Source organism: Rhinoderma darwinii, chromosome 2, assembly GCF_050947455.1.
Source record: "Rhinoderma darwinii isolate aRhiDar2 chromosome 2, aRhiDar2.hap1, whole genome shotgun sequence".
Taxonomy (NCBI): Eukaryota; Metazoa; Chordata; class Amphibia; order Anura; family Rhinodermatidae; genus Rhinoderma; species Rhinoderma darwinii.
The window spans coordinates 201,763,474-201,789,094 of NC_134688.1; the positions used below are offsets into that span (position 1 = coordinate 201,763,474).

Here is a 25,621-nt window from a genome sequence, read left to right on the forward strand (position 1 = left end):
AACTTCTGACATGTCATAGTGACATGTCAGAAGTTTTGATTGGTGGGGGTCCGAGGACTGAAACCCCGACCAATCGCTAAAATAAAGCGGCAGAAGCGCTCGTGTAAGCGCAGAGCCGCTTCGTTTCTGTTCGGCTTTTTCCAGAAAGCCGATGTAGCGGTGTACAGGCTAGCGCTGTACGGGCTTACCACTACCGTTTATGTTTATTATTATTATTACTATTATTATTATTGTTTAACATTATCATGTTTTATAACTTAAAACCAATCATACTAATACAATTATGGCAAAGGCACATTAGGAGCAGAAGCCAGGTCTATACACATTTCCAATCTGTAATATTATAAATATGTGATTTTTTTTTTTTTTGTTGTAATTTGGCAGCAAAAGGCTGGCAATGTTTATTAAACCAATATTTGGAACTCACACAATTTTTATATAAATTTAGATCTGAGCCAAATGAGTACTTTTTTATGCATGGTGCCAGTGTTGTTCTCTTACATACCACCACAGGAAATAATTCTGAGGGTCCACCTTACATCTATACAGAAAATAGACAAATGCACTTTTTAAAGCATCATAAATTTTGTTGTTATCATTGCACACGCACTACATATCGTCAATGAGGCTAAATGGGTTATTTATGAATAAACCCCAGTGACTAGTGATTGAATCCAATATTGGTCCAAATTAAGTTCTATTCTGATGCATCTATGGGGCCCATTATTTTGTCAGAGCCAAGGCCCACAAGAGGATTTTCTGGTTGTCTAATAGGCCAGTTCAATCCTGCATGAAATAGGATAGAAACAGAAAATTTGTTCAGCATTGTCCTATAGGGTCTCAATGTAAATCATTTTCAATTATCATCTTTTTTTTTTAATATTGAGGTTATTCTTAGGCTGGATTCACACGAACGTGGCATCTTTGCGGACGAAAAAATGCTGCATTTTTCGCGCGCAAAAACCACTTGACAGCTCCGTGTGTCATCCGTGTATGATGCGTGGCTGCGTGATTTTCGCGTAGCCGCCATCATAGAGATGATGCTAGTCTACGTCAGTCACTGTCCAGGGTGCTGAAAGAGTTAACTGATCTGCAGTAACTCTTTCAGCACCCTCGACAGTGAATTCCGATCACCATATCGAGCAACCTGTTAAAAAAAAAGACGTTCGTACTTACCGAGAACTTCCCTCCCGGCCGTTGCCTTGGTGACGCGTCCTTGGAGACGCACCTCTCTTGACATCCGGCCCCAGCTCCCTGGATGACGCGGCAGTCCATGTGACTGCTGCAGCCTGTGCTTGGCCTGTGATTGGCTGGAGCTGTCACTTGGACTGAATTGTCATCCCGTGAGGTCAGACTGGAGGAAGAAGCAGGGAGTTATCGGTAAGTCAGAACTTCTTTTTTTTTTACACGTTCATGTATATTAGGATCGGAAGTCACTGTCCAGGGTGCTGAAACAGTTTGACTCTTTCAGCACCCTGGACAGTGACTATCTCCTGACGTCGCGTACCGGAAATTTTTTTGCCGGGTTCGGCCAAACGAGTTCGGCCGAACCCGGTGAAGTTCGGTTCGGTTGTCCGGGTTCGCTCAGCTCAAAGACACTCCGTTTGGATGTTAGTAAACAGAAAAGCACGTGGTGCTTTTCTGTTTACATTCATCCTTTTGACAGCTCTTGCGCGAATCACGCAGTTCGCACGGAAGTGCTTCCTTGCGGCATGCGTGGTTTTCACGCACCCATTGACTTCAATGGGTGCGTGATGCGCGAAAAATGCCGAAAGAACGGACATGTCGTGACTTTTTTCAGCAGACTCACGCTGAGGAAAAATCACGGACATGTCAGCACGGCCCCATAGACGCATATAGGTCCGTGCAATGCGCGTGCAAATCACGCGTGTTGCACGGACGTTTTTCCCGTTCGTCTGAATAAAGCCGTAGGCAGTAGTGCTTCTATGCCTTTCAGTAGCATTCCTATGTTTCCAACTCTCTCTTAATATCAATTTATTGGCTCATATTATACTGTACATGCATTATCATTCATCAAATACTCCACTTGGTGTCAGACTATATAGTTAAAACAACTCTTTAAAGTATTTGCATATAGAAAATAGTATTAATAAATTAATGATAAATTTCCTACCTTATTTGCTAATACAAAAACATGGATTTGGATTAGTAGACTCCAACAAGTTTAAAAATGCACATGGTACAGCATGTTTTAGGAAATACCATCTTCTTGGCAACATTGTGTGCCCTACATGAGATAATGCATTTTCCAGTTATATAGCAGTTGGTATTCTTTGGAAAATGGAGCCCCGAGTGACATTTACATTAAGTAGCTATTTATTCCCATATTCATTTGAGGCATTCAATTGTATTATGACGTTAAGTCATTCACTGCAGGGAAGCAGAGGTAAAAACATAAGTGGCGTAATTAACTGCTTCTTCCAAATGAGAAGAAAATAAACAAGCCTACAAAGACCACTTCTGATCTTCGACAGTGATGTGGAAAGCACAGTAGTTAGTGGAGCGCTGTGGCTTAGATGAGTACAGCATTAAAGTCACAGTTTGGCTGTTTTGTTGGGAAATTCTCATATTCCATAAATCTCTCTGATTTTATTACTCCAAGTGCACTAAGAACATTTTAAACACTTCAGCATGAATATTAAAGACAGTTTTTGAATTGACTAAACCACTGCCATCTGCACTGATTACTCAACGTAAAATACAAATACATCTGTTTCATTAGTTGAAGGTTTGCTTTATGTAATTTTTTACTAACGCTACATAAACCAACTGTGTGCAATTAAAGATGTTCAAATATTATGTTCCATTTGTGTACGCCGCATGATGCTGCCGAAAGGAGTGATGTTTAAGTGAATTTCTATGCCACGAGAAGGGTTATTTGACGTATAGATCATTCATTTATATGGTTTGTTCCTAATCCAGTGAGCGCAATTATAATGCTCTTATCATTTTCAAATCTAATTTCCTTTGCAAGAGGTTCTGCCAAGACATGACTTTCCTAGCAGGTTGTTTAGTCTAGTGCACGGTACGCTCTCAGCTTAATTAATACATTGCATAGTCATTGCCCCTTAGAGTTCTAGCATGTTCGCTTCTCTAATGCAATAAGCTGGTGACTTCCAGAATGTCAGGGAGCATTCTACTTTTCATTAGTCCCTGCCATTGTTTTCATTTACAAAATGACTTTCATCTAATCAAATTAACTGGCAGACAATGTAAAATGTATTTCGAGAGGTAGCGAAGTTGGCTTCATGAGCAGACTAAGCCTGTCAATGCCATATCATATTTTCTTGCAGTTTTACAGTTTATTGACTTCACAATTACGCCAGATCAGTGAGTAGGGTATTTTAAGTTTAAACGTCTCTAAAAAATACATCATGAAAATAATTTCTTGTGTAAAATAGACAGGAATAAAATAAAAACTATTTTGGCCATTTGAATCGGTTTTATCTAACATTTTTTTGGCATATTATTATAGCATAGCCTCTCCTGTGGCTATAGTTAACAAAATGATATATGCCTCTTTTTTGTAATACAAATACAAAGCGGGTTCTTATATGGAAATACGGGTCCTTACAGCACTGTGGTCCTGGTTTTAAATCTGACCAAGTGAAAAATGTGCATGGGACTTGCATGTTCTCTCCATGTTTGATGGGTTTCATCTGTGTACACGCTAGTTTCCTCCCACACCCCAGAAACATACAGATAGGGAATTTAGATTGTGAGCCCCAATGAGGACAGTGAGTGAAGACAACCTCTGCACAGTTAGATTGTGAGCCCATTGGTTGCAGAGACTAATGTGAGTGATGAAAATATATCTGTACAGCACTGCGGAATATATTGGCACTATATAAGCAACATAAATAAATAATAAAAAAATAAACAATGTATCATAAAAATATATATATATATACATAATCTGCCACTAAAGTCTTCAACTAAATAGGACTACCATAGACTCATACATTTATGTCAGAGAAGTAAGGAGTGGGGATAGAAGGATTGGCTGCAGTATTCATCCATACAAAAAGCGTGCTCTAGCGTCCTCCTGCCCCCCGGTGTCATCTGTACCTGGTTTTTTTTTAACAATCAGATACTGGATGCAGCCGAGGACTGGATGAACTAGTGTGCATGAAGCATAAAGTAGTGGATATACGGGAACAGTGCTTTGCCATCTGAGGGAGGTCAGCCATCTTGTATCAGAGCAACGTAGAAAACAGTCGTGCCCAACCTTCCCTTTATTACCTGCCTGTTAAAGCATTACAAATGAATGTGGTTGTAGGTAGGATATGTTTCGTTTATATACATTGTTTCCACATTTACTTGTTGTCGTTGTTGTTACTTTGTTCTCTAATATTGAAACATTATTTAAAAAAAAAAAAAGTATTTATTCTTAAATTAGCATTGAATATGGTGTTTGGTCCTGTTATTGCATAAATGTATATTTCCACAATTACAAGTAGAGTTGTATGATTAATTTCCTGCTGATATCACAAATACCTGCACTATAGTATTTTCACTAGGCTCATTGTTATGAACAGAAATTAAGGACTCTTCAACAAGTTGTCGACAAAACATAGTAGTATAAAATATAAACATGGTGTCAAAACTTGAGTTCTTATTAAAACTGCATCTTCTATTGTCGATATGACTCATTTTTTTATAACTATTTTTCCGTGATATACATATAATATGCTGATTACAAATGGTTAAAAAGCTAATAATAATGGATTAGCCTCTTGAATATGTTCATATGCTGCATGAAAACCACCTCTTGGCACTTATATGGCATAAATCAGTTGTCTATTGATTAACAACTGCTGAAGGTTTATATTCAAATATTGAAATATATTTAAACAAACAACATGATTTATTAAAATAATGCATTCTACAAAAGAGGATTATGCTTATCTGAACTTCATAGAGCTGTCTTGAAATGAAAATGTCTTGCATGGATCATAAGATCATATGCATACTTGTGAAAGCATTTTCTGAGATTTCTTTTAATTTTAATGTAGTCGGCAATATAGAGAGATCAAATAACAACAATCTGTTCGACTAATAAAAGGCTGCAAAGTTGTGTTCTGTCTAAAGCTTAACCTTATAAAGTATTTTTATGGTGCACATTCCATCATATAAGCTCTGCAGAAACAAGAAGTTGTGTCTGAAATAATCAGAAAACAAGACAAAAAAAACACCATCTATACTAGTGATTTCAGTAAGACAAATATACTGCAAAGAAAAATAGAAAACAAGCGTTATTTGTTGTAGTAATGTAGTTGCTCCCAATTCCTTGGATCAAATTCAAATTTCTACTTGTAAGAAGCTCATATCTTAAAATGATCACCAAGATCAAAGGAATATAGTGAAAAAAGACTGCTTACGACTGCTGTACTTACTAACCCTGCCACTGTAGAGAGAATAAAAACTTTGTAGATATGACATATTTCTAAGTGCACAAAAGCCAAATGGCTTAAAGAGGCTCTGTCACCAGATTCTCAAATCCCTATCTCCTATTGCATGTGATCGGCGCTGCAATGTAGATAACAGTAACGTTTTTTTGTTTTTTTTTAAAACGTTCATTTTTGGCTAAGTTATGAGCTATTTTATATATATGCAAATGAGCTTTGAAATGGACAATTGGGTGTTTTTTTTTCGTTATGTCCAACTGGGCGTGTATTGTGTTTTTAACTGGGCGTGTTTACGTGTATGACGCTGACCAATCAATGACCAGTCAGCGTCATACACTCATCTCCATTGATTTACACAGCAGCGATGTGCAGCCGCATACGCAGAGATTAACGTTAATCAAGTGTCCTGATAATGAATACACATGACCATCCAGCCTGGACGTCATGTGTATTCAGAATCCTGACACTTCTGACTCTTTTCTTTGAGATTTCCAGCAAGGGAAACAAAATCTCGTTTACCTCCGTAATCTCGCGAGATTACGCGTGGCTTGCAGGAATCTCACAGAAAAGATTCAGAAGTGTCAGGATTCTGAATACACATGACGTCCAGGCTGGATTTCATGTGTATTCATTATCAGGACACTTGATTAACGTTAATCTCTGTGTATGTGGCTGCACATCGCTGCTGTGTAAATGAATGGAGAGGAGTGTATGATGCTGACTGGTCACTGATTGGTCAGCGTCATACACGTAAACACGCCCAGTTAAAAACACAATACACGCCCAGTTGGACATAACGAAAAAAAAAAAAACGCCCAATTGTCCATTTCAAAGCTCATTTGCATATATATAAAATAGCTCATAACTTGGCCAAAAATGAACGTTTTAGAAAAAAAACAAAACGTTACTGTTATCTACACTGCAGCGCCGATCACATGCAATAGGAGATAGGGATTTGAGAATCTGATTCAACCAATGAAATATGTATATTTATTTTGTAATGTCAGAGAGAACATACAAAGCTCTCCTAAGTATGAGTTGAGTTGCTCATATACAATAATATGCTCTATGAATGCCACGTATTTATCTTGATCTGAATCTCACTAAGGGGCAGCTACGTATGCTGGGCAGTGCATGTGCAGAGTGCATCGCTGCCCGGCTCATTAGAATTTAAGTGTCATATTTAAAATAGCAATGCACTGGCCTTAGTGTCAGTTCTAGGTTTTATCCTCCTGGTTTGTTAGCTTGTATCCTGAGATTAATCTCTTCTTTTCCAAATCACTGATATTGATCTGTTTGTTTGACTCATCTTCTGCTTCACTCCCGACTGTTTTGCTTACATCTCTGCTACATCATCGTTACTGAACCTTGGCTCGTCTGACTAACCTCTTGAACTATTCACTACTTTGTGTGTTTAGTGTTTTTAGTGTTTTGTTGCCGGGACTGTATCGCCTATTACGCTCTTTGTTTCTCATTCCCCATCTGCTAAACGTTATACAAAGAAATAAGCACCAAACTAGTTATAGACACTTAAGTCCTTGAACCGGCCTAGTACCTCAACCCTAACCAAAGTCATGGGCAAGGGGGATGCTTGAGGTGAAATTGTGCCATCCGACTCATTCTTTCTCAGGCTATTACAGGAATCAAACCATTACAATGAATATACTTACTATTCCGTAAACCCCATCTAAATAACACAATAAAATAACATTCTTGCATTAAGATATAACAGACGCAATTAAAGGGGCTGTATGAGATGTAAAAAAACCATGTCTGCTTTCCTCCAGAAACAGAAAATAATTTTGTGTGACCTCAAACTCCTTCAGACACTTTACTATCTACATATTGTATCAGCCTACATATACACAGTTATGGTTAAACTTGTAAAATTGTATATCTTTCATGTCAAATATTCAGGATTGCACCTTTAAATAATAGCTTCTAAAGCTTCTAAGCTTATTGATGTCAACACACTTATTAATGTGTCCTCCGCTATTATGCAATGACAGTTGAGTCCAATGCACATTGTTTTGTTGCTTAGGATTGGAAATTGAAAAGAAGAGAATAGTAAACATGTATTCATACTCTTCAATATTCTCATGCCAATTAATAAGCAACAAATATAAGTAAATCCAAGAGCAATAATTCTCCTTGTCATTCAATGAGTGTGCACCATTTACAGACCGAATTTCAACCAGCAAATGTCAGACTATTAAGACGAGTACTTTTGCCATTTTTAGCAACATAATCTGAAGTAGAAATAAACCAATTCCTACCTTCACCCTCTGCTGGTGTTGTTTGGCCTTCTCCAAATCTCGAAATTCACCTTGGTGATCAGCAAGAACTGTCTCAACTTCACTTAACCACTGATTGAGGTTGTTCATGTCCTTCTGTAGTTTCATCCACTTCTCTAGGGATGTGTCAAATTTCCTGAGAAGGACAATAATTCAAGTTTCAACCAAACTGTTTTTGTAATTAGCTATCATTTTATAAGAATTAAACATAAGTAATAGTAAATTCTAAACAATAGAAGTAATATACATAGAAATCTAGAAGCCAACATAAAAAATAGTATTAATGTTCAAAGCCTCTACTGTTCTGTAGTCTTATTAGAGTAAGCACCCTGAACTGTGTGTATATCCCCCAGATTGTCTCTTCTGCTTGGTTTGATGCCTCCTTTTCCCCCGACTGTCAATTACTTCTTGTATTATTTACCACACCTAATATATTTGTAATAAGCACTGGGTCTTATGTGTTAAAAATATTTTCCATACGTTGTGGATTTTCCCTTCCCCATTGTACTCAATGAAGAAAATATGCATTGAAGGCTGAACCACTCCCCTGCAAAAATCGACATGCCGCTGATTAAAAAATTTCTATAGATATCAGACTAACCAGGTAGCCAAGACTAGATAAGGGTGCCAATATATTGGTTTAAATTGTAATGAAACTACTCCAAATATCTAGTAAAAACATATAAATTCTGTCCCTACCTGAACTAAATAGCAAATTGTGCATTCACACCGAGTAAAAGATCTGATACCTAGCAGCAAAGTGTGTGTGAACACTCAGTAATAAAGACGCAGCACCTGCGACACAGTGTGCACTCACACTGAAATGAGCCACAGCACCTAAATTCCCTGTGCATTAACACCCATAACAAACAGTGCAGCCCCTCCAGCAGTATTGTGCATTCACACTAGCAAGGGACTGTATATTTAAACAAACGTGTGCATTCACACTAAATGAATATAATATACCAAGTGTGCATTCACACTAACTAAATATGGTATATTAAGTGTGCATTCACACTAGTCAGCAATATCTACAACACAGAGTACTTTATCGCTGAGATGAGCATCAGCACATGCAGGTAGTGAGCATTCACACTCCTCAATTCAGAGTAACACCTATATTGATAGTGTGCATTCACACCAGATAAATATTGTCCACCTGATAACAAGAGTGTGCATTCACACTGAACAAAGATTGAGCGCATAACGCGTTTCCACGTCCTTGTTTTATGTAGAACGTTTCTTCAGATTCTTCAGAGGCATGTATATTGAGACAGGGCAGATTAGCACATCAGTTTTTTGTGCAGTAGTGTCTTTCCGCCCTGTGTCTGCTAGAGTTTTTCTCTAAACCGCACGTTTCTGGTATCTGACCGCAGCGATGCAACAGAAAGCCAACTATTTAAGTTTTTAGCCCTGCACTTTGGGAGGCTGGACGATTACCTCAAACACCCAATCAGAGCGGGCCACATCATCAGATGCCCCGCCCACTCATGAGCTCATCCAAAACACTCCTCCCCGGGCATTTTTAAATGACACTTACTGTCAAAAAGCTGTGGGAATCCTCAAGCGGCTATAGTTCCAAATAATGGCGTATATATAGGAGAAGCAAATTGTAATGATAACGATGAGAGGTAATAAAAAGACAGTTCCTTCTGACAGTGAAAACAAAACTATATATGAGTCAATGGGACCATCTCCCATTGTCAGCTCTACCTTATAAGAAACAAGTATAGGAGATGTTATCATTGAGACCTCCAGGTTTAACCGTCTGTAACAGCAATATCCACCTTGCCTCTCGCTGAAGCAAACGTTTATCCCAGTTACCCCCTCTAGGATAAGGTCGTACCCATTCAATACCCTGGAATTTTAAATGGTCAGAGTTACCCTGATGACATTCCAAAATATGGTGTGCGATCGGAGTATCAGCTCGTTTAGCCGTGTCCTTGATGTGATCTCTGATACGTCTGCGAAATTCACAAATGGTTTTACCGACGTATTGGATATCTCAGCTGCATGTCATCAAATATATGACACCTTGAGTCTTACAATTGATGAAATCATAATTCTTGTAAGAACGACCTATTTGGTACTACAATATGATTTACTTGTTAGAATTGATCTACACGCTTTACAGGTACCACACCTATATGTACCAATAGGGGATTAGGCATCCAGGTTGACCGAATGACTGGTTTCATATGACTCTGAACCAGTTTATCTTTTAAATTACGTCCTCTACGGTAGGTGATTGCTGGCCTATCACTCAGAAGACTCCCTATATCTGGGTCAGATTTAAAAAAAATCCAGAAGGTCTGAATGACCTCTCTCACTTGTGCATGTTGTGAATCATAGGTCCCTATGATTCTATGGTCGGTCTCGCCAGTCTCTCTCATCCTTGGATTGAGATGCTCGTCCCCGTCCACTGATAAGGCATGTTGATATGCATTTTTGAGAACCAAATCTGGATATCCCCTTCGACCAAACCTCGTTTTCAAGTCGGAGGCTGCGTTCTAACAGTCAGACATATTGGTGCAATTTCTGCGAGCTCTCAAATATTGCCCTTTCGGAATCCACTTTTTGAGTGGTCTCGGTTGCCAGCTATCCCACCTTAGTAGGGTATTAGTAGCTGTTGGTTTCCTATGGATATATGTGTTAACTCTTCCTGACACTGATTTGCTTATAGACAGATCCAAAAATATAATTTTATCCGAATGTATTTCAGAGGTGAAGAAGAGGCCAATGTCATTGACATTCAATACCTCTACAAATTCTCTAAACTTTGCTTGTGAACCATTCCATAATATGGGAATATCGTCAATGAATCTAAGCCAGAGGATCACACTTGAGGTCCAAGTTTCCCTCGCTTCATGGAAGACAATTTCTTTCTCCCACCAGCCCAGATAGAGATTGGCAAAGGTTGGGGCACAGGGACTTCCCATTACCACACCTCTAAGCTGGTGAAAAAACTTACCATTGAAGGTGAAAGAATTTCATCCTAATACAAATTGAAGCAACCTCATGACTAACTCATTATGGTTTGTAAATTGAGTACCCCTCGTTTTCAAGAAGTACCTCACTGAGTCACAACTCTTGTCATGTGGTATACTACTGTACAAGGCTTCCACGTCCAGACTACCCAAGGGTACATCCTCATCAAGCTGTATACAAGCTAATTGTTTAAGAACATTGATTGTATCCCTCACATAGGACGGAAGGGTCACCACAAATGGACGGAGAATCTGGTCAACATATAAGCTAGCATTCTGTGTAACACTATCAATGCCTGCTACAATAGGCCGCCCTTTCAGTGGCACTAGGCCATTGTGCACCTTTGGTAGACAATAAAATGTTGCCATGACAGGGAACTCTGGAAGTAGAAACTTAAACTCTCTATGGTCAATTATACCTTCTAACCTGGCATATGACAAAAAACTATTAAATTCCTCTAGGATTTAATTGGGCTATTAGACAGAATTTCATAACAACCGCGGTTGTCAAGGATTGCAAGGCACATATCAATATAGGTCTGGCGATCCATAACGACCACATTACCACCCTTATCGGATGTCATCCTTTTCAAGGAGCCTCAGACATTCCACTTACTCAGGTGTAATATTGTTTACTTTACCCTTAGAATGTAAATGGACTAATTGATCAATGACTACCTTGAGAAATATATCTATGGGTGTGTTGTCATTTATTGGAGGGTTTCTTGTTGATGGAAGGGTTAAATTGGTAAAGGGACCCTCACCTAAACCCCTATTCCCCTCGTCCAATAGATCCCCCTTTGTTCTCAACAATGGCATATCTTCCTCATCCAACACCAATTTGGTACATCTACGTCTGTCATTAAGTTTAAAGAATTTTTTCCACTTGAGCTTACGCCCAAACAATTGTAGATCCTTCACCCAAGAGTGTCCATGTTTCAAAAAACATAATTCTCCCACTGTTCATTTTTTCTAGGATAAATTTAGGACTTGTAGTTCATCATCATCATGGGTGCCCTTTACTGGTTTTCTTTTCGTCCCCATAGAAGATAATCGGACACTAGTGGGCCTTGTGCCAAAAAAATCACCCCTATTAGAAGAGTTGAAAAATAACCCTTATTAGAAGAGTTAGAAAAATCACCCCTATTAGAAGAGTTGGAGCCACGTTTTCCTCTACTTCTTCCTCTGATATTACCATTGGGGTATCGAGATCTCCCCTGATTCCCCCCTCTGTTAGTGACATGACGATAATTATCACTGTCATAATCAGTGGAGGATAATTCAGTGTCTAGGTCATGATAACCTTGATCTTTTCTGTTAAATTCAAAATTCTACCCTCTTTGAAATCTAACAAGTCTCTACGATATTGAAAATGCTTTCTCTCTTTAACATGGGCTGTGAATTTTTCCACAGCCTGCTGCACAAAAAACTGATGTGCTAATCTGCCCTGTCTCAATATACATGCCTCTGAAGAAACGTTCTATATAAAACAAGGACGTGGAAACACGTTAGGTGTTCAATCTTTGTTCAGTGTGAATGCACACACTTGTTATCAGGTGGACAATATTTTATCTGGTGTGAATGCACACACTTGTTATAAGATGGACAATATTTATCTGGTGTGAATGCACACTATCAATATAGGTGTTACGCTGAATTGAGGAGTGTGAATGCACACTACCTGCATGTGCTGATGCTCATCTCAGCGATAAAGTACTCTGTGTTGTAGATATTGCTGACTAGTGTGAATGCACACTTAATATACCATATTTAGTTAGTGTGAATGCACACAGTATATTATATTCATTTAGTGTGAATGCACACGTTTGTTTAAATATACAGTCCCTTGCTAGTGTGAATGCACAATACTGCTGGAGGGACTGCACTGTTTGTCATGGGTGTTAATGCACAGGGAATTTAGGTGCTGTGGCCCATTTCAGTGTGAGTGCACACTGTGTCGCAGGTGCTGCGTCTTTATTACTGAGTGTTCACAGACATTTTGCTGCTAGGTATCAGATCTTTACTCGGTGTGAATGCACAATTTGCTATTTAGTCCAGGTAGGGACAGAATTTATATGTTTTTACTAGATATTTGGAGTACTTTCATTACAATTTAAACCAATATATTGGCACCCTTATCTAGTCTTACCTACCTGGTTAACCTGGTATCTATAGAATTTATTGGCTTGAGTTGCCCATTTTAAAGAGTTAATAAAAATAAAAATATTTTTTAAGCGTTCTTGTCCAGGCGATACCTTTTAATTTTGAGTCACGTGAAGGCAAAAATTTCAAAAACTAAATTTCTTCATCTGCTGATTAAAAAATTTGCATCGCAGGTCAATTTCTGCATGGAAATTTTCTGCAGCGTGTGGATGACATTAAATATAATCTACTTCACTGCTACTGTAATACGCTGACGATTTTACGCCCACAAACTCAGACAGAAAATCTGCAGCAATTATTCTTGTGAACCTAGCCTTACCTGTCTGGCCTTGCTGTTCTGAGGGCCACATTGTCAGATTGTACCACTCCCAAGGGCCACAATAAAACTAAAAGTCGCATTCCCATCTCAATTTATGGCCTATCTACAGTATATGCCATATATGTCAGATAATTCTTGAAAGTCACCTACTGGTAGTATCGGGTTCCCTGCTCCTTTTTTTGGTAGTACAGAAAAGAGGAGGCGAGGTGGCCTCAATTGCAGTTTATAGGAGTTACGGAAAGGGATGAGCATTTTTAACTCTTATAAACTACAATAAAGAGAGCCGCATTAATAGGTGGCCGACTCTCCACCTCATTTCCTTCTCCCTGGGGTGCTGAACTTTTCAGACATTCATGGTGTATCCTGTGGATATGTCATAAATGTCTCAGATGGGAATGTCCCTTTCAATGGAGCTACAGTATTTGGTTACAACTGATGCAAAGAGCAGCAAAGAACCAATACCTGTAATGGTCTGTAAAAGGCATAACAGTAAGGGTATGTTCACACTGAGTATTTTGCAGGGAGAAAAATCTGCCTCAAAATTTCTTCAGGAATCTGCTTGCACTTTCTTTGCCGCAGGTTTTTTGCGGCAGGTCGGCATGTCGCTTTTTTTTCCTGTGAGCGTTTTTTTCCGCACGCGGGAAAAAGATGCCTCCAGTTGGAACCAATTGGCCATTTTTTTGCAGTTTCCATGTTAAAATCAGCACCAAAAAACTCTGTGTGAACTAGCCCTAACAGTAATAGTTTTGCCTGGATTACTCGTTTACGTTGATTTAACTAGAATTTACAGTATACAGCCCCAAAGTTTCCCTATAACGGTGCTAGTCACATAGTTCCCCCACAGCAGTGGCTGAAACACAGTGCCCCATAATAGTTCTAGCTACACAATGCCCCCATAACAGTGCCAGCCACACGGTGCCCCTATAACAGTGTTAGCAATACAGTGCACCCCAAAAACATTGAAGCCACACAATTTCCCAATTACAGCGCAAACACATAGTGTCTCATATAACAGTGCCAGTCACACTGTGCCCCCTTCCCCCATACAATGCCAGCCACACAGTGATCCATTAGTATTTACCTGTCCCTGCTTTGGCACAGCATGCCACACCTCAGCACCCCTTATACCACTTACATGTAAGATACATGTGAGGAGTCGCTAGAGGGCGCTCGGATGTATATTTCAAGTCTTGCACTAATATCTATGATTACTCAGAGAAAAAGAGAGAACTAAACTGATGTCTAATGAAGCCGTATCTTTCTGAACCATCAGGACCCAGGCTGGCGTGTCTTTTTTCCTGATGTTTGGGGCCACACAGAATGGTCTCATGGGTCGCACCCTTGCCCTACACTATAGCAAATTAGAATGCTGGATCTCAAGACCATGGAGAATCCATTGGCATTGCACTTGTTGCTAAGCAACAGCCCAAAGTATTTAAGGTGCTGGTGAACGCTACACTTGAAGAAATGATAAAAATATAAAGTCTAAAGGACTCCCAAAAGAGTGCATATAATAGAAATCTCTGTTTCACTATAGTTTCTTTTCAAATTTTATTTTTTCTTTTGACGAAACTTACTGCATGGCATTTTTCTGTTCTGTCGGATACTCCTTAGTAACAGACTGCAGACTGGCACTGGCACTCACTACAACTAACTATTCTTATATCAGTGCTTAGAAGTGGAACAATTCAATGTTTTGTAGATTTCAAAGCTTTACATTGCTACTCCTACTTGTAAAAAATGTTACAATTCAACTGTTACCATTGTCAGCTGTTTTCCCATCTTCTGCTGATATATGTTGGCACACAAGGCTAACAATCATTAGACACTTTGTCTCTGCCTTTGTAACTGCTTATAGATCTGTTAGCTTGTACTAGTACCATAGGTTCCATTCATTTGCTGTCGTATTATTTAAGGGCTACCGTTCATCTAATATTCCACAACAGTTTTCATCTTTGCCATTCATCTGCCAACATATCTTTTCATTTATCTAAACACTCAAAAAAACCTTTCTAGGAAGCAAATATGTCTACTTTTTTTTTTTTGCACTTGAAAGTTATGTTATACACATTATAAATAATACAGTCATATCAATCATTTTTATAGCCCTGTTGGAACAAGGGCTAATAGATAACCATAGAGCTATAAGAGAAAATATTCATAGTTATTGTACCGCATGTCTTTCATAATGAAATACTTTGGCATAGATTGTTTTTCTTACATATTAAAACCACTGCATTCGATTTTCTGTTATGAAGAATAAATAAGAAGCAAAATTTGTGAAATGGTCATGGAAACGAGTTAATGGAAATTTACAATCCAATGAAAAGTCATCTTTTACATTGTACATACAGCCTATGTATGTGATATATAACTGTACATTGTAAACCAATGAGTTCTCTGTAATTACTGTTACAGTATGGTTTCCACATTGGTGCAGCTCATAACTATTATTTCCCTGACACATTTTTCCCTCAGCACAAAATGTCTCTGGTAACTACCTATTCCTATACAAGAGTCCGTTGGAAGGTGAACACAGTCATGGGCCAACTTAACTCCACCCAAGACTAAAACAATTTCAGTTAACTGTGATTTTTCATTGGTTTAAAAGCAGTCCATGTGACCGCTGCCGCCTGTGATTGGCCTGTGATTGGCTGCAGCGGTCACATGGGATGAAACGTCATCCCGGGAGGCCGGAATGGAGGAAGAAGCAGGAGTTCTGGGTAAGTTAACTTTTGATACTTTTAACTCCAGCGGTAGTCACTGTCCCGGGTGCTGAAAGAGTTACTGCCATTCAGTTAACTCTTTCAGCACCCTGGACAGTGACTATCCCCTGACGTCGCCTAGCAACACTCCCGTAATTACGGGTGCACACACGTAGCCACCCGTAATTACGGGAGCCCCATATACTTAGGTCTCATGCACACTTCCATCAAGATTTTCACGGCTGTTTTTCACAGATCCATGTGTCCGTGATTGGAACCGTGTGCTTCCCGTGTGTACTCCATGTGCACTTCCGTGTTTCAGTTTCCGAGAGGAAACTGAAACCCGTTCACACTATGTACACAATATTGTGAGCGCCGCACATGCTATTCCCTGTCCAGCGGTACTCACTGTCCAGGGTGCTGAAAGAGTTACTGCCGATCGGTGCAGCCCCTTAACTGTTTCAGCACCCTGGACAGAGACTACCGCTGGACAGGGAATACCATCTGCGGCGCTCACAATATACATTAATGGTTCATTAAAAAAAACCTGCAACAAAAAAATAGTTACTACTTACCCAGAACTCCCTGCTTGCCTGCTTCTTCCTCAAGTCCGGCCTCCTGAGATGACGTTTCAGACCATGTGACCGCTGCAGCCAATCACAGGCTGCAGCGGTCAAATGGACTGCCGCGTCATCCAGGGAAGTCAGACTGGGTGTCAGAGGAGGGACGCGTCACCAAGACAACGGCCGGGGTACATATGAACTTATTTTTCTTAATATCGCTGCATTCCAGCACTGATCAGCAGCCTATTCTCTCTATCAGTGCTGACAGAGAGAAGGGGCTGTCGATTAGTGCAGTGCAGTATCTGTCTGTATGTGTACCTCTGCCCGTCCGGCCGTTGCTAGGCAACGGCTCCATCACACACGGACGGCACACGGATGCCTTCCGGGTGCCTTCAGTTTTTTTGACGGCCCCATTGACTTGCATGGGCCTCACGGTCACGGAATCTTGGACCAAAGTAGGACATGCTCTACTTTTTTCGGAACGAAGCAACGGGACCGTCAAAAAAACTGAAGTGTGCCATGGCCCAATTGAAATGAATGGGTCAGGGTGCTAGCTGTCTGGAAAATGGCTAGCACCCTGAAGAAAAAGACTGAAGTGGGCATGAAGCCTTATATTGGCCTGCCCGTGCCGTCATTACGGCCTGAAATAGGACATGTTCTATATTTTTCAACGGCCCGGGCACCTTCCCATAAGCAAACGGGAAGGTACCCGTGGCCAATAGAAGTCGATGGGTCTGTAATTACGGGCCGTGATTACGGGCGTTTTTATGTTCGTGTGCATGAGGCCTAAATCTGTATTGAATATATTGCTTCATTTCATTTCTTTTATGCTTCCAAAAACATTATTTACACTCTCTAGTATATCGAGAGATAGCAATTAAATTCATACTGAGAGGTATTTAAATAGTGAGCTTTTACTCTATCCATACCGTAAGTCAACCTCCCGAGCAACGCCGGGTATAAAAGCTAGTATGCCATAAATGTATAATAGGTGCAGATCTGCAGATCCCACCTCTGGAACCTGAACCACAGGGGTCCCATGCATGTGGCAGTGTGGCTCTCCCAATTCATTTGTATGGAAGTTACGGAAACAGCCAGGCAATCCTGTGGATATGTCACGAATGTCTATGATAGGAGTAACCCTCTAACTCAGTATCACATATCCCTGTAAGTGATAGGGGGCGCATATGTACAGTCACGTCCTTGCAGAGAGTAGTAACTGGGCACCTCCATTCTCTGAACCACTACGACCACTAGTCTAACTATCCAGTTTGTTAAATATTTATATAAATTTGGATTTTAAATGAAGTTTTATTAATAGAGCTGGATAAAGAGTGAAATATTTTAAATAAAGTTTACTTTTAATTATACATTGATTGATAAAAAGTAGATTTACCTTTTGCGTGTGTCTGCTGAGGGACTGATAGAGATGCTGCAAGGAATTATAATGCCCTGAAAATTCCCTACTCTAATATCACATTGCTCCAACTTGAATAACATTAGCTTCTCGGAAAAAGCATATATCAGATACTTGCTGTTTATGTAACTCCCTGATATTTTTATATAGTTAGCAAAGATGACCCAATACTTTATTTTGTATATAATCAATGTATACAGTATCTATGTAACACTGGTAAATAGCAGGTTGTTCTAGAGAGTCGATTATAGTGGAACAATGGGTTTGGGCAGTGCATACTTTTGAAGACGGGATCAACAATAAATATATTTTGATCATCTAAATATTACCTTATACACATATATATTTTGTAGGCACATTTTGCTAAACCTTCATATCATGTGATATATGTTTTCAGTTTTTAGCTCCCCGAAAGTATAAGCTGACTTAAATGGACAATACTTGCAAGGGGAACAAACAAGTTACTCTTAAAGAGGCTCTGTCACCAGTTTATAACTGCCCTATTTTCTACCTAATCTAATATGTGCTTTAATGTAGATAAGTACAAGTCGCTTTTGTGAAGGAACTACGGGAGTAAGTGACAGCACAGCGTGATCTCGCGAGATCACGCTGTGCTGTGGACTAACCTGGACATGAATGAAGACAAGTGTATGAGGCTGATTGGTCAGCGTCATACACTTCTCTTTACTACGCCCACTTGCTCAAGAGTAAAAAAAAACCACTTGGGCACTTAAAATGCTCATAACTTTGTCAAAAATAAACGTTTTAAAAAATAAATAAAAATAAATACTTATCTACATTAAAGCGCCTATTAGATTAGATAGAAGATGGGGCAGTTATAAACTGGCGACAGAGCCTCTTTAAGTAACATTTTCCCATTTCCCCTTTGTTCATATAGACATCCTTAATTTTATAGCTATTCTATGGAGTACCTAATTAAATTATTAATACCTTAGCATTATAACCTCCAGTGCAGGATTATAAGAATTCACCATATGAATACTAACTTTGGATCAGTGATTCTATTACTATAAAGATAGATGTAGCACAGTAGATGCAAAAACAGCTTATGTATGAAAGCTACTGCAAATGTATTCACATGCGGGGTTTGCATACTATATGAACAAAGCATAAAATGTACACATTGTCATAATGAATTGTGCATATTTTAAGGTTGGTAAATAAAATGTAAATATAATTAGCGAATGTAATCATCCACATATTTACACTGTTAGCTGCATGTCTACAGCAGAGTCTTTCAAATGTATAGAAAGTGTATCTGCTGAGAACAGCTATCCAGTCATTTAATTCACAAATTAAAACATGCCAAACAAAAACAATAAATTGTGTGCCCTGACAATTTTCTTTCTACTCTAAAGACGGACAAAATACGAGAAGTATTGTTATGTATTATTGACATACAAAGAATCCCTACCAGAAGATTTTCCTGCAAAATCCAAAGACTTTTATAACATACTTGAGTTATTCCTGATATAAGTGTACAACATCACAAGCCTTTATTATGCCTGATAAGGTGTTGTCAATAGCCAGAGATCTTCAGTACAAAGCTTATGGTGGATCATTTCAGTTAGAAAGCATGAACTCTTATGTATAATATAGGTCATGGTAAGAAATATTGGATAGTAAGAGGCCAACAAAAACTAAAGAACTAGAACTACACATTGTTCAGTCATGGGTTACCAACTAGGACTGCAAATGAAGAATGTTCACATTGCACTAAGTTAGGAGTGTGTTGAAGGTTTTCATAAAACCAATGTCAGATGTATGGAATGCATGTAAATGAATCACTATGAGATAACAGGGCAACAGCAAATCACCTTAAATGGACCCTAAGTGTCCTATTACACAGCCCGATATGGGTCGTGAAAACGACCTGCGATCAACGAGACAGCTCGTTGATCGGCGTTTGTTTGCTCCTTTCACAAGGAGCAATGCTTGTTTATGTATGCGGACGAGTGATCATTACTACGATCGTTCGTCCCCATACATTTCCATGATGTCGGCAGCACATCTCCCTAATTACACAGGGGGATGTCCTGCAGACAACGATAATATTTATTGCTGCATAAACGAGCAGATTCTCCGATTAATGAGTTGTTGCTCGTTCATCGGCTGATCGTTGCCCTGTTTACACAGGGCAATTATTGGCAAAGAGCATTCATATGAACGCTCGTTTCCCAATAATTGTCCTTTTTGAACAACTTATGCTGATCTAATAGTATACCTGATATATATTAACTTTGTAATTTACTTACTGTAAAAATTTAGTTGTTTAGGTGTCTCCCTTCCTGTAATCTGCTGTCCACCCCATATTGTCAAGCAAAATATGTCTCTAGTTACAAAGCAGAGGAGACGGACTGCTCTTTCAGTGCAACCTACATTTTATTTGTTGCATATATCCCATTGAATGACGTATACAACGTCTGTTGTGCTCCAGTTAATCAGCAACTTGATATTATATGATTGTTCGTTGCTACTAGAGACAAATATGCAAGTATTGCGCATATGAGGGCACAGTCCACACCTGGAGCCGCCACGTTTGTATGAACCAAGTATGTTCAGACAGGACTGTTTTAGGGAAATCACTAGGAGAAACAATATTGCCAATAGTTAGAGTTTTTTTCGCTGTAAATCTACAGCTAGGACTCAAAATTTTATTCAATGTTGTGTCTTTATGAAATACCGGCAAGTATTTTGTAATAATATCAAGTATTTGATGGAAATTACTTCTATAGGGTGTTTAAAAGATTTATTGTTAGAGAACCTGTCAGAATCTACTTCAGTTTTTACTTGTGTGCAAATATTTATTTCTAGTTTTAGGGTTTGCTATACTCTTCGCCCGAAACAATATTTCTGAGGTATAATTCCTAAGTTTTAATCTAGTGTCAATTATTTTACATTCTTGCAGGTATTGATTCAGCTCACTACAACAGCATTTTGCACATATGTATTCTCCCACTGGTAAGTTCCTAACCACATGTTTTGGATAACAACTGCTAGCGTGAAGAACGAACTTGCCTGCAGTCGGTTTCCTGTATAATTTGGTCATGAAACAGTTATATGTCTGGTCCCCTGTTAGTAGGATATCCAAAAATAGGAATAGAGGTATCACCAATCATGATCGTAAAGAATAAATTATTCTTATTATTATTCATATATGCATCAAACTCTGGTATAGGCGATATAAGGCCGTGCCACACGACTAAAATATCTTCTATGTAGTGCATATACCAGAATTAATGAGACACAAAAGGATTAGACACATTATAAATACATTTGTCCTCCCATCAAGTGACATACTGTAAATGTTAGCCATAGGGGGCGAGAACTTAGCCCCCATCAAACATCCATGGCACTGCAGAAAATACTGCCCATGGAAGCTAAAAGAGTTTTGCTTAAGGATTTTATTAACTTTTTTTTATATACAATCCTTCTATTCAGTAGAGTAATCAGTATAATTATGAAGTTGGTCGGTAAGGGCAATCAATGCTTTTTCTATGTGGTATAGATGTGTAGAGGGCACTAATATCACAGGTTGAGGTTTGAACTTCAAATCTGATATTATGTACATTTATTAGGGTCAGAATTGTAGCTTGTCTATGCTCGCCAGACTGTTAATACAACATAGCATGATACACTATCTACAAATAAGGAAGAGTTGGAAAACACAGGGTTAAATATTTTCTTCCTACAGTTCCATTCAATTTCTCCTCTCCGAGGTGTTTAAAATCAGAAGTCTAACACAGGAACCTTAGCTTTGACCAAAAACTTTTAGTTTGAAATGCGCAAGCGTCCTTCCTAGGATGTATTTTATTTTACTCATTTTTAAACAAGATTAAATAAAACTTGTTTTTTTTTCAAATCTGGCTTTTTAAATGGATTGTGGATATTATAAATTTGTTCTTCAATATTTCATATGATACATGTGATTTCTTCAGGGAAATATCTGTTTATGTATACCTATTTCCTGATGAAATGGCCTGAAATCAGTGACTAAATCTGTAAAGGATCTGCCAGACACAGCTTCTATGTCGACGCTCCGTGATTAATCAATTTGCATCTGCTCCTAGGTCTGATAGAGTGACTTGATCTGCTACCACTCAGGCTGGTAAGCTGAGGAGTGGGAGAACCTATCACAGCCTGGCCAGACGGTTCTAGCTCCCACCCTCGGTCTATGTATACCTTCATTTGCTTCTTGTCTTTGCGTGTGATTCTCTCTTGTTTCCTGGCTCTGCTGTTCCAGCTATTATTATTGACCTCTGCTTCTTATTGACCCTGGCTTTACTGACTACGCTCCTGCTCTGCGTTTGGTACCTCGTACACTCCTGGTTTGACTCGGCTCGTTCACTACTCTTGTTGCTCACGGTGTTGCCGTAGGCAACTGCCCCATTTACCTTAGCTTCTGTGTACCCTTGTCTGTTTGTCTGTCGTGCACCTACTGAGCATAGGGACCGTCGCCCAGATGTACGCCGTCGCTTAGGACGGGTCGTGAAAGTAGGCAGGGACTGAGTGACGGGTAGATTAGGGCTCACCTGTCTGTCTCCCTACCTCGTCATTACAAAATCAATATGTATTGCATGCAGATTTTGTTGTTGAGTAAACTACTTTGGACCCCGTTCACATGCATTGAACTGGACTTTGATGCAGATTTCCCGTGTGGAGTTTGCACTAAAAATATATAACATATATGCAGTGTGTGAATGTGACATTCTGTGATTTATCTAGAAACTTGGTGTAATGTATGACTTGCTTCATCCCATCCTCATCTCTATTATTTACCTAGGTATTGCCATTGATTTAAAAGGGTTTTCCCATAATCAATATTTCTCACCAAACCACAGAATAGGTAATAAATATCTGATTGGTGGAGTTCTGACCTTCTTACCTTGCTGTTCCTGGGAAACCCATAGGAATGGAGCGGAAGTATGCATGATCGGCCACCGCTCCATTCATTTCTATGGGGCTGCCGAAGATAGCGCAGTACCGCTCGATTTACCGCAGAGCATGCGCACTACCGCTCCATTCCTATGGGGCTCTCAGGAACGGCAAGTAAGCCCGTTCTTGTGATCGGTGGGGGTTCCAGCGGTTGAACACCCACCGATCAGATATATATAATTTATCCTGTGGATAATTGATAAATAATGATTATGGGAAAACCCCTTTAAGCATAAATGGGGGAACTTGGTTGTTGCTCCACTACCCCCCCCCCCCCTTTTACAGATCCAACAGTGAAGCAAAAACTTACAAGCCAAGTTTCAGACATTCTTGCTACATTTTTATTTTCAGTATACTTTCATCATATTGCTTCAATCTCCCATAATTATATCTATATTTAGGACATTAAGACAGTGCAAACACAATCATCTTTTAGAGTGTACTGTCTTATTGGATTATTGTCCCTAAGAATAGAAGAATTGTAATTGTTTTTAGGTGAAGGAATACTGTGCAAGATGATGGGTTATTATCCATAATGTGTTTTACAAAGGTTCCACATGAATTAGCTTAATGAATTCATAGACTCTAAGTATCCAATGCATAAAAGTATTAAAACTATAAATAACTGTTACTTGACTGAATACCAGTTAATAGAAGACTTCTGGAAAGTAATATTGTCAGGTGACCTGCATCGCCTATTTCAAAGCTGAAAAGACAACTTGTGTATTGTCACATCAGCTAGTGTGACATTCCTGACAAGCAAGGTGTAATGCCAAGCTTTGTCTAAGGCAGTAATGTCATGCAATTGTACAACATATCAAAGTAAGCCTGGTCTGCTAACTTTTTCATACAATACTTTCCTTAGGCTGTAAAAATGAACATGGAACAATTCAAGCTTCTTAGTTCTAGAAATACCAGGATTTTTTTTTAAGCTTGAAAAAAGTTCTATGGTGGGACTGAAACGTCGCTTGGCTCTAAACATGAGCAAATAAAATCACAGATTTTTTACTGGACCTTGCTGGAGTGCTGCAATCTTCTTTCTTGTATATATATATATATATATATATATATATATATATACACACTACCGTAGATAAGTATTCGGCACAAGACAAATGTGATTCAAAAATTCTTTCATTTTATTTGTATGGTATTCAAATGCCATGGGCGGAGTGCGTGCAACGTTTCGGTCCAGAAAGACCTTCGTCAGGCACTAGAACCCTGTTGGCGTAAATGTATCCTGCTGATGAGCGCTGTTGTTCATATCGCGGCTTACCGCTCGTTTTTGGCGCTCTATATATACACTACCATTCAAAAGTTTAGGGTCACTTGGGCCTTCGATGAGACAAGACAAGTCGAGAAAGCTACTTTGTCTACAAGTCCTAGGTCAATGTAGATAAAAAGCAAAAATCGAGCAGTAAAACTGATTCAACAGAAGAGCATGTCACATGGACCTATTGTGACATTGTACTATCAAATGTTAAAGGAACACTTATAATAAAACTGATTCACTAGGCATAACACAGTGTATCCAGTTTTATCATGGATGCTCCTTTATTTAAGCAGTCTTATTGGTGGCCTTTACATTCTATAATTACTAAATATTTATGTATCTGTATATAAATATATAATGTACACTACCGTTCAAACGTTTAGGGTCACTTAGAGATTTTCTTATTTTTGAAAGAAAAGCACAGTTTTTTTTTTAATGAAGATAACATTAAATTAATCAGAAATACACTCTATAGATTGTTAATGTGCTAAATGACTATTCTAGCTGCAAACGTCTGGCTTTTAATGCAATATCTACATAGGTGTATAGAGGCCCATTTCCAGCAACCATCACTCCAGTTGTCTAATGGTACATTGTGTTTGCTAACTGTGTTAGAAGGCTAATGGATGATTAGAAAACACTTGAAAACCCTTGTGCAATTGTTAGCACCGCTGTAAACAGTTTTGCTGTTTAGAGGAGCTATAAAACTGACCTTCCTGTGAGCTAGTTGAGAATCTGGAGCATTACATTTGTTCGATTAAACTCTCAAAATGGCTAGAAAAAGAGAGCTTTCATGTGAAACTCGACAGTCTATTCCTGTTCTTAGAAATTAAGGCTATTCCATGCGAGAAATTGCCAAGAAACTGAAGATTTCCTACAACGGTGTGTACTACACCCTTCAGAGGACAGCACAAACAGGCTCTAACCAGAGTAGAAAGAGAAGTGGGAGGCCTCGCTGCACAACTGAGCAACAAGACAAGTACATTAGAGTCTCTAGTTTGAGAAATAGACGCCTCACAGGTCCTCAACTGGCAGCTTCATTAAATAGTACCCGCAAAACGCCAGTGTCAACGTCTACAGTGAAGAGGCGACTCCGGGATGCTGGCCTTCAGGGCAGAGTGGCAAAGAAAAAGCCATATCTGAGACTGGCTAATAAAAGGAAAAGATTAATATGGGCAAAAGCACAACTTTGGACAGAGGAAGACATTGGACAGAGGAAGATTGGAAAAAAGTGTTATGGACACACGAATCGAAGTTTGAGGTGTTTGGATCACACAGAATAATATTTGTGAGACGCAGAACAACTGAAAAGATGCTGGAAGAGTGCCTGACGCCATCTGTCAAGCATGGTGGAGGTAATGTCATGGTCTGGGGTTGCTTTGGTGCTGGTAAAGTGGAAGATTTGTACAAGGTAAAAGAGATTTTGAATAAGGATGGCGATCACTCCATTTTGCAACGCCATGCCATACAGCGCTTGATTGGAGCCAATTTCATCCTACAACAGGACAATGACAC

General features: G+C 39.1%; 1 protein-coding gene across 7 annotated transcripts in view; it reads right to left on the bottom strand.

Annotated features, from left to right (window-relative positions):
* The window catches only part of DMD (dystrophin), a 2,416,993-nt gene that overhangs the window by 1,159,503 nt on the left and 1,231,869 nt on the right, over window positions 1-25,621 (bottom strand). For all 7 annotated transcript variants that reach the window (XM_075852742.1, XM_075852740.1, XM_075852736.1 and 4 more), the window contains one exon: window positions 7,706-7,859. In XM_075852742.1, coding sequence (XP_075708857.1) covers window positions 7,706-7,859 — 154 coding nt within the window. The remainder of the gene's footprint in view (window positions 1-7,705; window positions 7,860-25,621) is intronic.